Source organism: Xenopus tropicalis, chromosome 2 (genome assembly GCF_000004195.4).
Source record: "Xenopus tropicalis strain Nigerian chromosome 2, UCB_Xtro_10.0, whole genome shotgun sequence".
Taxonomy (NCBI): Eukaryota; Metazoa; Chordata; class Amphibia; order Anura; family Pipidae; genus Xenopus; species Xenopus tropicalis.
Window position 1 is genome coordinate 86,614,209 of NC_030678.2, and position 13,731 is coordinate 86,627,939.

Genomic DNA, 13,731 nt, shown 5'->3' on the forward strand with positions numbered 1-13,731 from the left:
GGAATGAAGAAGGGTGGGGCAGAAGGATGGGTGTATGAGCTGGGAGGGAGGGGACACAGGCATCACAGCAATGGGAAAGCCGGAGGGAGCGGGTGTGCTTGGGTGAGTCCGGTAACCGGCAGCAGGAGAAAATGGCGATGTGACGCTTCACCGAGAGGTAACCCGGGACAAAGTGAAAGGAGGAGTGAGCGGTGCGACTGGGGAGGAGGAATAAATAGTCTTGCCGCTCCGCTGTCCCCATTCAACCTCAGGTCAGTGACCCCTGGGAAATACTAGCTGCTTGTTTATTTCCCTATTTCGTCCTTCTGCCGGACCAGGTTAGTCACGAACATCTAAGTGCCGAGAAGCACCAAGCATCTCTGGAGATTCTCTCATCTGTCCGGCATTTGGCTCCGGTTGCACGGTATCTGCATCTGATATTCCTCTTCCGCTGTGTGCTTCTCTGTTCCTTTACTTGTGCCTTGTTTCTGCATCTATATCTCTTGCTATTGGACCATTATCCTACATGTGTGTGTATGAGGGGTACATTTGGCATCTTTACAACCCGTTGTCCCTTTTCTGGAGATTTAAGTCTGTGCTCCCTTCTCTTGAAATGGTGCCTGCTTCTCCTTAACTACCTCCATCAGTGCTGCCAAACACATCTGTCCATTCCATTCAATTATATTTAGCCAAATTCATAATATCCATACACTCAGGGGCCCATAGCCTAGTGGGAAACACAGGATGGACTTGGTCAAGGAACCGCCTATCCCCTGTATTGCCCCCAGGACAAGCCAAACACATTGCTAAGGGGGAAGGGGCCTTGCCTAAACTCATTTCAGCCCTATTTGGGGCTTCATTCCCACTAAATTGGACAGGTTTGCTTGTTTAACTCTCACACACAGTCATTTAGATCACTGGTCACAAGGTCTGCATTGGTTTCCAATATCTTATTATGTTTGGGCTTCTTAAAGGCTGCCATACAGGGGCCACACAGCATGGCCACGTTTGTATTGTTCCAATCATTCCCAGAAAAATGACAAAGGATCAGAGTGGAGCAGCAGCAAGTGAAGAGGAGCCACAGCTTGCTTTCTCAGCTGCCAATACACTATGCACTGGCTGACATGATGCATCGGCTGATGACATTTTTTTAAACCTGGCCGATCCCTCACTGACCCATATCCATAAAAATGCTTGCATGGCTACTTTAAGATTTAGAACAAGCCAAGAACAAGCTCTGAAACCACACAAGATGTGAAATGTCATATTTTATTGCTGGGAATCCATGGCATCTCTTCAGCAGCAGACAGCTCCTACTTTATATGCTGCTAGCATGTAAGGGTTAAATGGACAATGGACATAAATAGTATGTTATGCATACTCTCTCTAAGACCCACCCGTTTCTCCATATAAACCCCATCATCCCTACGCTGGCAGTTGTAGTTCATCAATATAAGTTGGGCCACAGGCTGGATACATTTTTACTTAAAGGAAATCTATACCCCCAAACAATGCAGAGCTCTATAAAAATATATTGAATAAACAAACTCATATGTAAAACTCTGCTTCATCTAAATAAACCATTTTCATAAAAATATACTTTTTAGTGGTTTGTGCTATTGGGCAATCCTTTTGCTTCCACACTACTTCCTGTTACAGTTAGAGCTGCATTATTTCTGGCCTTGTGATTTCTGAGGGAGCCCACAGCCTATCACTAAATGGTGGTATATATTCCACTTTGGCAAATTCTTTAATAGGTCACTCAACATAATAAAAACTATTGTTTTGTACATGATCTGTTAAAATGGGAATACAACATCACAACACACTAGACTACAGGTGCCTTTTAGCAGTAAATATCAAATGGTACAATCCCTCTCTAGGCTAATGCTGCACAGAGCTGTGCATTGACTTTTCTCTGCCTGCGTTTTCTTCTCAGACAGAGACAAGCCAATGCATTTCCATCTGCTCCTTCTTTTATCTGAACTGACAGAGATGGCATTGGCCTATGCGCAGACAAGCAGAGCGGATATTGACACAAAAAACGCAAAAGTATGCATATTTGAACAGATGTCCAATATGTGTGTTTGCACATTCCGAATACAGGAAGTAGCTGATGGCTTTGCCTGCTGGTGGAAAGAAGCAATAATTAACAATAACGCAGATGAGGCATAGAGGTCTGACATTAATCTTGGCTGAAGGAAAGCAAAGCAAAAATCAATGTTCCCTTTAAGCTATGCACTTGTGCACACACACAAATTTTGAGAACAGTGCACACAAAGAATTTTGCGTGGAAACACATAATTTTGTACTGCACACACCAGTTTTTTAAAGTACACCATAGTTTTTAAAAGCGCACACAAGATATTTTTGGCGCACACAGCCAAGAAGAATTTAGAGGGAATATTGGGGGGTGCCAAGTTGTTAGGCCCTTCCCAGTGACTACACAGGCAGACAAAAGATGATGCACATCCCTGTGTGCCATTAGTTTAGCAATTGCTAATGATCATCTGCTATAGGTGCCTTTTGTATTTTCTGCATTCTGTAAACACTTCCCCACTCAGATTTTCTTTTATCTTGTTCTGCCAAATGCATTTCTCTTCCTTTCAAGTTTTCCTTTGTTCTCATATTTTATTTCTCCTCTTTCCTCTGATTTTACACACCTTTCTCTGTTTATAATTTTTGCCTCCTTCTCATCATCCCAAATCCTTCTACCTATCCCCCTGTCTATCATTGCTTTACAATGTATGTATTGGACAGATATATGTGGGCTTGTGTATAGGCTGCTGAGGTTTTTCATGTTTCTCATGTGTCACAGAAACTAAGTGAAGACATTTTAAATCTACTTTATGTGACCAGTTATTTTTATATATTAATACAAAGTACAGCCATGGGATCTATTATCTGAAAACCTATTATCCATAAAGCTATGAAATACAGGAATGTAGTCTTTAGTACAGGTATAGGATCCGTTATCGGAAAACCTGTTATCCAAATGGAGTCTATGGGCCGTCTCTCATAGACTCCATTTTAACCAATTATTCTAATTTGAAATAATGATTTCCTTTTTCTCTGTAATAATAAAACAGTAGCTTGTACTTGATGGTAACTAAGCTGCATGAATCCATATTGAGGCAACACAATCCTACTGGGTTTATTTTATGTTTAATTGATTTGCAGCAGCTGGTTATCCAGATTACAGAAAGATCCCTGGAAAACCCCAGGTCCTGAGCATTCTGGGTAACAGATACCTGTACAATTCCTGTAACAATTCTTATCTTTGGATTGATTTCCTATTTCTCTATAATAATAATAAAACACTACCATGCACTTAATACTAGCTACATAAATCTATTTTGGTGGCAGAACAATTCTATTTTATTTAAAAAAATGTAAAATGTATTTTTTCCTACTGGCCCAGTAAGTGTCACGCTGCCAGGGATACCTTGTGTAGGCTTGGGCTTTCAGATGTGCAGTAAAGTAATCCTGCAATTTTAGTATAGCCCAAGCCTACGCAACCAGGGCCGCCATCAGGGGGGCACAGGGGGGACAGTTGTCCCGGGCCCGGGCGTTTAAAGGGGGCCCGGCCGTGCTAGAGTTTTTTTTAGCTCGGGCCCCCTTCAATCAACTCCGGGCTCTGTTACTATCATCGTTGGCGTCCACTGTTATGTCCCGAACTCCCCGCTACATGTGCGATTTTATAAGGTTGCGCCCTGTGTGTACTGACATTACACGCACGGGGCGCAACCCTATAAAAGCGCACATGTAGCGGAGAGCTCGGGACGTAGTGAAAGCCAGAGTTGACGCAGGGGAGGAGATGCAGGAGGAGCCGGAGGAAGCAGAAGGATGCTGGCGGCGGGGGGAGAGGACTGGAGGATGCTTGGGGGGGCCCTGGGGGAAGGTGGAGGATACTTGGGGGGCCCTGGGAGAAGGAGGAGGATGCTTGGGGGGGCCCTGGGGGAAGGAGGAGGATGCTTGGGGGGGCCCTGGGGGAAGGAGGAGGATGCCTGGGGGGGGGGGCCTGAAGGAAGCAGCAGGATGCTGGGGGGGGGGAGGAGCTGGAAGATGCTTGGGGGGCCCTGGAAGAAGCAGGAGGATGCTGGGGGGGGGGAGCGGGAAGAAGCAGTAAGGAAGCAGCGGAGAGCGGGCCATTGTATGGGGACACTGGGGGAGGACCACCAATGTTTTAGGGGGCCCTGGGCTGGCTAGCAATGTTTTAGTGGGTCCCTGCCCTGGCACCAATGCAAAACGTAACCCTTGGCCACAAATGCTTTAGGGAGGCCCTGGCTACCAATGTTTTAGGGGGCCTTCACTACCAATGCCTGTGTGTCCCTTGTATTGATGGGAGGGGCCCAGAAAAGTTTGTTGTGAGGGGCCCCGTGATTTCTGATGGCGGCCCTGTACGCAACGCATCCCTTGGAATTGAGGAGATGATGTTTCCCTCAAACAGCACTTCCTCAAACATTGTTTTTAGAAAACGAGGTCCTCAGCATTCTGTATAAAAAATGTTATAACTGTATTAAATGCGATTCATTGAAACAGACGAACACCTTTGAATAGGGCCAAAGCACAGCAATGCTGTCCTCTTCCACTGGGCCTGCTTTGTCCTCTATTTTGATCTGATCATTGACCCAGGTTCCAAATAAGATAAGCCCAATTTGGCCCAACAAATAGGTGGCCATATCGGGCACAGATCTGCTGGTTTGGTGACCAGGCCAAACAAGCGTATCTTATATGGCCATCTTTAGAATTTGCTGCCCTTATTGAGAAAAAAGTGTTTAACATGATGCCAAAAGGTAGGAGAAGTTGTTACTGCTGTGTCTTTTATCTTTATTAAATAAGTCTGTAAAATGTTAGTTTGTTATTTCTCTAGAACACAACAGCTTTACATTTATATGATCTGCCTACACCCTTATATTATTTTTATATCCAAAGCATTGAGAGATGTGCACTATTCATTAGTAGTGAAGAATAAGTTTATCACATTTACATAATAAAGGCTTTGCAACATAGTCAGGGTACAGAGACTGCTTTCAGCTGGAAAGGGAAGGCTGTCACGGGATTCTGGGAATCTAGTATCAACATATTCAACTATTCAGATCACCATGGCAAGGGCACAAAGGATGGCAAACAGAAAAGTCCTTTCACTAACAAGAAACGTCTGCGCCTTTGTCCACACGACTCTTCTTCTAATTTTGTTTTTCCCCCTCCCTGTCAGTGAAAGTACAGATAGATACAAAGTAAATAATATCACATGCTACAAATGCTCCACTCTAGCTGAGGATCAGGTGTCCCTGAAATATTTAGTGACATAGAACCTTCTAAAAATGGGTACACGTGTCAGCTAAATAGATTTGTCTGCAGAACCATGCCTAGAAGCATATTTTAAAGGATATATATATATATATTTCTTTAGTGTTTTGCCTTTTTATTCACTTGCAACAAGTATATAATTATTATTATTATTAATTGTTATGTTTTAGGTACAAAAGCACAGTCAGGATGGAGGATAAGAGGAAAAAGAGAAGCCCCAAGGTGTGTGTGACCCAGACGCTGCCACCTGCACCCCTGCATAAAGTGCCTGCACCTCCCTGTAAAAGTGCCACCTTCAGTCTTGGGCTTCCACACCCCCCTTCCCCTAAACAGAGGGGCAAAGTAAAGAGGTACTTACATGCAGGCCCATATTAGGCTTTGGTAGTTTTAAATGGCTATGTAAGAATGAGACTGCTTTTTTTAAGATTTCTACCATTTTCACATTTCTATGTAATATGGTGCTTTCTAAATCTATGCCAAGTCCCCTTTGGTGTATTTTTTCTGGGTGTCCCTTGAGCAACACAAGAGGCAGCTGAAAGGCTAGCTAAGATACAAGTGTACAGCCATATTTTACCTTCTAAATCCCACAAGTGCACTCTGCCATCTCCAGTTCTACCAAGTATATGTACAGATAACCCATCATGCTGCAAGTTACCAGTGCACATATACATTAGGTACACTGTACCCAAGCAGTTCTGGTAAGCTCTGGACTTACAGGAAAAGTACAGCAAGGAGAAACCTTCTAGGGCAGCAAAGAGAAATCTAGAAGGTAAGGCATGACCATATAAGTCTTATGGGCTGCTGTATTTGGGTAGTGGCACATAAGCTCAACAGCAGTCTTTCATTCTTCTTCAAAATAAATGGACCAGTTTTCACAATAAGTTGTAAAGGTGCATACCAAATAGAGGTCTGTCGTTTGAGTCTGCTCTCCTTAACATATATACAAAAAGACAAGCACACTATGGGGTTATGTAATATCAGAAGCAAAGTTTGCTACACTTCTTATCACCTATCAACAGGTAGTATTTACTGGTCAATACTACCTGCTGAAGCATCTCAATATCCCATAGAAATGAATAGAACATGGGTAAGTTTTTATGTATTAAGCTCTAAACTCACATTTTGATAAATCTGCCCCATTATTGCAAGTAACTTAGTTGTTTTGTTTTTAAAACCATCTTATCTAGTAAAAATTGTAGGCATACAGTCTGCTGTATGAGATATTCTTCTTTCAGCAAATGCTAATATTACACCACTTCTTTATGAAGTTATAGCTTTCCTTAAGAAGATTTGGTGTAAGCCTCTTACATGCTTTGAGAAAGTGTTTCTGAATGACAAGAAATAAAAACAGGGTGACAAGTAAGGCAGGATGATGACTTATATTAGCAGAAAACAGAAACCAGTTTTGGGGTATAGATAAACATCAATATTTTGATATATTGTAAACGATGTAGGTATTAAAGGACATGTAACCCCCCCCCCCCCACACACACACACACAAAATGTAGTGAACAGCCTCTTTGAAATCTTTAATTACCTGTCACTTCTGTTATTAAAAGTTTTATAGTAAGGCTGCAGCATCCCCATATTGGCTTAGGATTCTTTCTACTCCTCTAACTCACTTGGCCCCCTCCCTTAAGAATTTGCTTTGGCCATTGGTTAATTGAGCATGCTCAGTTCTTCTTACCAAACACACCCTCCAGTCTAAAAACCAATAAAGTACTGTTGCATAGAAAATACATAGAAAAAAATCTCCTGTCCTGAGCTCAGTTTAACTAATACAGGGCACAATCCAAGAAGAACTTTTTAGCGAAGTAAGTTCTGCCTGTGTAGTCTGTATTCTTTATTACACGTACAATGCATGTGTGCTGTTTGCAGATGTAAATGTCACTGAAGATGTGCAAGAGTGAAAATGGTTGTTGGGTAAAAGCTGCTATTTGTTTTAAGAAAATGTGATGGTGCCTGCGAATATATCCAGTACAAATGGTGTGGTTTGGGTGGGGTAGATGTTGCCCAACTTTTATATATGGTAGGAAAATGTAGGGTTTATATGTTTTGTGATGAATCATTAAAAAGGCTATTTTAATCATTTTTTGAGTCATCAAATTCACATTTTTGTCAGGTTGCAATATTTAAATGATATATTGGGGCTTATTTATGACACATTTTGAACCTGTGCACTCATAGCAGCCTATCAGGAGTAAGCTAAGCACTCTGCTAACGATAAAATATTGAAAGCTGATTGGTTGCTGTGAGTTTCTAAACTAGTACAGATTTGACCAGTGCTTGTTAATGAGCTGAACAGAAGTTTTTCTTACATATTTAGCAATAGTGAATGTTCCACTTATTTTATAATTTATATATCCTATTATAAAAACTGTGTATTGAGTTTTGTAATCAGCCACACCCAAGCTCCCATATTTGTACAGCTCTCATACCCACAGCTTAACCTCAGTTTCCACTAAAAAAACATGGATGTGAGCACATGGAACACATTGTTGGAGGTAGCCCATTATTAATAGGGAAAACAAAGTGTTTTTCCCTGACCTGTAGGTAGAAACCCTTTTACCTACCATGCACCAGAAACTCACCTTGCACTATTCGTCTCCTTTTAGTAGCCATCAGATTTACAGTAGTGTACTGTGAATAGGAAGAGTGTGGTTTTTCTTTTCCTACATTGCATGGTTGCTGTATCCCAGTAGTGCAGGTTATATAGACTGTAAATGCAAAGCAACTGATGTCTGGGAGAGGGTTACTCTTAATTGTATTCACCATGTCCATATATGCAGTTTATTTGTGTTGATCACAGGGCCATCATTAGAAACTTTAGGGCCCCATACAAGCTATTTATATGGGCCCCCATGAACAACAATAACAGCTGATGTTACTCTATAATAAGAGTTTCATTAATTAATATGATGATTAAAGGTCAGTTCATTAACAGTCAGGGGTGTTTGCCCTTAGTTTAACCTCTTCCCAACTACCTACCCCTGCTCTGCCCTGTCATTGCTTGATGGAAGTTACGTATATTTTTGTATAAGTTACGTAAACTGCATAGATTTAGGGCAGATTTAGTCAGTAGTCGTTAATAAAAACAGTAAAAATATAGTAAAAATAATGAGCTAATAAGTCTTTTAATTGGGGTCAGTGGAGTTTATACTTAAGCTACGTTAGTTTCTTTGAAAGTAAAGTAAAGTTCTTGCACAAGTTACATAAACTGTGTAAACGTAGGGGCCCAATGATGTTGCTGTGGGGCCCATTAACCAGTCATTCCCCTGCTAAAACTTCATATAGGAGATGCTGATATAATTCAAAATAGCTCCCAATATAAACAGCTGACGATTCACTATAATAAGCAGTTTAGGTAAGTTAGTCAGTCAGTTCATTGGCGCCCTAGGCAACCCGGTCGGCCAACTCCGCCCACCTCCCCGATTAGATCGGTCATTGCCTCCGCCGCTAATGACAAGCGGTGAAGGCAATGACAAAGTAGAACTAGGGGAAGCAGGAGAGGCTCCTGCCTGGCGCCCCTCAATCTTGCGCCCTAGGCAGCTGCCTCTTCTGCCTACCCCTAGTTCCGGCCCTGCCCCCAAGTGACTTTAATCGCCTACCTTTTACCCCGGGCTGGTGCCCCTTTTAGGAGAAAACAGCACCAGCCGGGGGTAGCTGTTGTGAGCGCTTCCTCCTTTCTGCTTCGTTTTCCCGGGACCCCAGGACCAGCGCATGCGCATTAGAGTGAAAAGCCGACTTTAACTCTGTTAAAGTTTGGCTTTTTCACTCTACTGCGCATGCACGCACGGAACCAGGAAGGAGGAAGCGCTGCAGCTACCCCGGGCTGGTGCTGTTATATCCGAACAGGGGCACCAGCCCGGGGTAAAAGGTAGGCGATTAAAGTCACTTGGGGGTGCCTAACATTTTGGCACCCCCAAGTGACTTTGCCTTTCCTTGTCCTTTAAGTTGTTTAATTCATTGGTGGTCAGTGGAGTTTGTCCCTGTCTGTCCCTTCTCTGCGTTTTCTTTTACTTGTATGCAAGTTTCCTAAGATTCTAGGCAATTTATGTCAGTTTCTTGCATAAGCTACATAAATTGCGTAAGTTTTAATGTAACATTATATGTAACTTACGGCGTAACCTTCGGTGATCCGGCCGGCCAGGCACAAGAGTACCCCCTCTCCCCCCCTGATGATGGTCCTGGTTGACCAGAACACATAGGCATATTATTTAAAACTGGCACACTGCCTGATATTATGTGCTTGGGTTCACCTAGTTTAAGAAACTAAATAATTTCTGAATGGATAACAACGTAACCATACAGGTTAAAAATCACAGTTAGAAAAAAATAAACCCTAAAAAAACAATAAACAAATCTCTGTGATTTTAAGAAAAGTCGCACTCATTCAAATATTTTTTGAAAAATATTATAGTAATTAAGGGAATTTAATCAGGGGTCGTGAATATAAGAGTCAGACAGATTGGGTGCCACCCAAAAGCAAAGAATAGAGAGTTGGATGTATTCAGAGCAGACAGGATTCTAATTGGATGCTATGTTTGTCCGTTGCATATTCACATTTTGATCTATTCATATGTAATGCCTTTTTGTCTCCCTTTATGTTGCCTTAGGGGTGTTAAAGAGCGTACTAGGCCCACTGCATCATGTGAGGCAGGAAGCCCAGGGCCCAGTCTGCAGCATTCCTTTCTTACAGACGTATCTCATGTGTGTGAGATGGAGGGAGGCCTACTCAGTCTTCTTAATGATTTCCATTCTGGAAAACTCCAGGCATTTGGTAAATTAAGGTGCATTCATGTATGGCATTACTTTTATTGTACTGCCGTGCTACTGTTTTGTTTGAGGTTTTGATATTCTTGTCAGAAAGATGAATAGGAATAGAATTTTTTGAAATCACATAGTTAGTTTTAGTGTATGTCCCATTAAACACTGAAAATAAGGAAACACAAATTTGATGGCACTGAGAGACAAATATATATATATTACAGAGAAATTGTGATCAGAACATGCAAACCAATAAACAAATGCAATGGAACTGGGATATATTTCCTTCCTAAGCCTTTATTTCAAAGACAAATGTTGTTCACTATATATTGCCCTTAGACCTTATTGGCCTATCCTGTTGGAAGTTGATTGCATTGGTGTGCTCATGCATTCTTCTCCCAAAAGGTCTGCATGGCCTGCAGTATGGTCTGATAGTTTTACCTGGATCAACCTGATTTAGCCCAGCAAGTTGGTGGCCAATTCAGGTGAAACCCCACTTGCTTGGTAGTGTCAACAAACAGGCAGATCTTACAGTGAGTGCTCAGCTTTATTTAATGCTGCAGAACACTGTAAAACCTTCATCCTTACAGTATCTGGATATATTAAAACCAGAGGGCATTAAATTAACACAGAGAATGAAAATATGCAGATACCGAAGTACATTCTGTCAGATGTTAATATTCAACTCTCTGTGGGATTGCTTTTATACCAACTGCAGCTGTCATAGTCTGTGGCCCAATAATCAGTCTCCTCTCCTCGGTGTTTTGGTGAACTATATATTTAGAAAATTGGGTCTTAGTTATGAACAGGGGGGCGAGGTATGCTATAGTGCACTTTCTCCAAGATTCTTTAGATTTTCTCTGTCATTGCCTTAAAATATACTATACCTGTTTTACATTGCCATGCAAGTGTGACATATTCTGTGACTGAGATATAATGCTCCCCTGTGTTATTGATGGCACTGTTTTATCTGAGCTGTGAGTTTTCCTACAAATGAAGAACCATGTCTCTTTAAGGCCAGGTATGCTCCTTTGAGCAGTTGGAACGGGTACGTGAGATGCAAGAGCAGCTGGCTCGGCTCCACTTCAGTTTGGATGTTTGTGCGGAGGATTTGAGGGAGGAGACCCACGCTGAGCAGAACTTGGAACAGTTGTTGAGTAATGTAAGTATATGGACAAAATCGGTTATTAGTGCTCCTGTGTAATAGACAGTTTGTGTTACCTTTAGTATTCTAGGTTAAAAAGTAGTCATGTCATTTATTTTGTTTTTCTTCTTTCATTTCAGCTGGAAGAACTGAGTAACTCTATGTATCCTTCATAAGTGATCCTCTTATCTATAGGTCATCCATTATATTTTACCCAGATTTGTGCAGTGTTGTGCCAATGGTTATATCTGTTAGGTAGATAAAAGTATTATTATAGTTTAATATATTTTAAAATAAATAATACCACAATAAAAACAAAGCCTAAACCTTTATACAAAAGCAGTGTCACAGCACTCATATTTAAATTGAATAGTAAGCATTTCCATGACTCAGTAATTAAATTCTGCTTACTATATGTGACCTGTAATAAAACACAGCTTTAGCAACCTTACTGAATCTAACAGGCTGAACCTTTCTGGTGAGAAAAGCCTGACAATGGAAGGGCTACATTTTTGGCTGTGGGTCTGCAAGGCATAAAATCACAAATCACATCACAACAGTCATTTGCTGCGAGTCAGCTTGGGATTCCTGCATTCATATATGCAATTGGTGCTCCATGTATGTAGCCATGTTATAACTCAAGGGGCCAAACAAATACATAACAAGAGTTGTTGCCAGTTTTAGAATGTATTCACATACAGTATTTGTTTTTGGTGAAATTGTGATGTCAGAAGGAGTTGACTTAAATAATATTAGATCTCAGATTGTATTAATGGTACACACCCAGTTGGACCAAACACGCTGTATGAGAGGTTAATGGTCATTGATTTTGGATGTTTTAATGTCACGATTTTAGTAAGGAAAATGCAGTGAGCATAACACCCCAAACGGCTCTGTGCCAGTGCCACGCCACCAAATCATTACTCCTTAAAAAAATTACAATTGCCTTAAAAGGAATCTAATGCAATTAAAATTTATGAGCTTGTTAAATGTGACTGGATCTGTATTTTCTTTACTGAGCGACAGTAAATATGAAGTGATGGTACATCTGCCTCATTGTTTACTTTACAGAGAAGATTGTAGCCCAATATACGTTTAGGATAATTCGTTTTTATAAGAGTCTGTTTTTTGTTTTAGATCTCATCTTCTTTTAGTTACCACTTTTAGTTAGTAGGGCCACCAAGTGTTCCCCCTCTATATGGGGTCATATAGAGGGAAAACACTTGGCCCTGCTAATATTGGAGGAAGTAAATCACCAGTGGAAAGGAATTTGTCATATGGGAAATCAAGATATACAGTTCAACACAATATTTAAATGTATGAATGACAGTCGTTTTTTTTTTTTGCAAAATCTTGGGTGTGTTTTTCTTAGCATCTGATTCAGACAAAAATTGCACCTGGCAGAAAATCAGGAGGCAACATCCACCCCCAGTGATGAAGTGACAGAGAGCCTGCAGTAAAGTACAGCATGGAGTGAGAAGGAGGACATGTACCAGCACTTCACTAAACAGACTATAAAACTAAAACATCTAGTTTTTAGAATTGGCCAAATAACTCAAGGCCCCAAAAGAGCTTTCTCTTTTTTTCTTTCTTGTGTGCTAGCAAACAGCAAGTATGATTATCTTAACTCAAGATGACAAGCTGGTTATAGTGAAATGAGATAAAGATTTTTCTTTAGATTTATAATTTAATAGCAATAATGCATCAGGAAAAATACAGGCCATAGGGAAAGTAGACAGAAGAGTAACTTGGCTTCTGTATGTGGTCATGCCTTTTAAGTATGCAGCCTTCCTGTAAGGTGTTACAATTTTTAATAAACTTTTTAGAATCTAAGGTGCATTTCAGTGTCTTTTTTCATCATAAAACTGATATTACTTGCTATGTGTGTTGCATGTCGGGCAGAGTCGAAAAATCAGAAGAACGGTGCCAGATTTTTTTCAGCAGTTTCAGTATATGAAATGGGCTCTAGCCATACCCCATTTATTTGTTGGATTAGTCATTCCTGCAGTGGTGTAACTTGGGCCCAGTGCGACCAATCCCTCCGCCACCCTTACTGGTCCTCTCGCTCCACACCTCCAAGCCCCTACCGCGTCGCTATTTTAAAGGTAGGAGAGGGGCCGGGGTCTAATGTACAGATAGTTACACCACTGTGCAGATGGGTTAAAGGAACAGTAACACCAAAAAATAAAAGTAATAAAAATATAATGCACTGGTAAAACTGGTGTGTTTGCTACAGTAACACTACTATCATTTATATAAATAAGCTGCTGTGTAGCCACGGGGGCAGCCATTCAAGCTGGAAAAAAGGAGAAAAGGCACAGGTTACATAGCAGATAACAGATAAGTTCTGTAGAATACAATAGTGTTTTATCTGTTATCTGCTATGTGCCTGTGCCTTTTCTCCTTTGAATGGCTGCCCCCATACTACACAGCAGCTTATTTATATAAATTATAGTAGACTTTCTGAAGTAAACACACAACTTTTACCAGTGCAGGGCAGCAGCACATTATATTTTAGTTACTTTTAT

General features: G+C 41.1%; 1 protein-coding gene across 3 annotated transcripts; it reads left to right on the top strand.

Moving 5' to 3' along the window:
- Positions 1-119: 119 nt before the first annotated feature.
- ccdc28b (coiled-coil domain containing 28B) lies at positions 120-13,036 on the top strand. Of its 3 annotated transcripts, none has more exons than NM_001016093.3 (6): positions 120-251; positions 5,463-5,642; positions 9,909-10,072; positions 11,076-11,221; positions 11,344-11,366; positions 12,588-13,036. In NM_001016093.3, the coding sequence occupies exons 2-6, from the start codon at positions 5,482-5,484 to the stop codon at positions 12,661-12,663; spliced, it is 570 nt and encodes a 189-aa protein (NP_001016093.1). In that variant the 5' UTR covers positions 120-251; positions 5,463-5,481; the 3' UTR covers positions 12,664-13,036. The 3 variants fall into 3 exon arrangements, with proteins under 3 accessions (NP_001016093.1, XP_012812380.1, XP_012812379.1); XM_012956926.3 differs by having other exon boundaries at positions 177-317; XM_012956925.2 differs by lacking the exon at positions 120-251 and adding an exon at positions 323-403.
- The last annotated feature ends 695 nt before the right edge of the window (positions 13,037-13,731 follow it).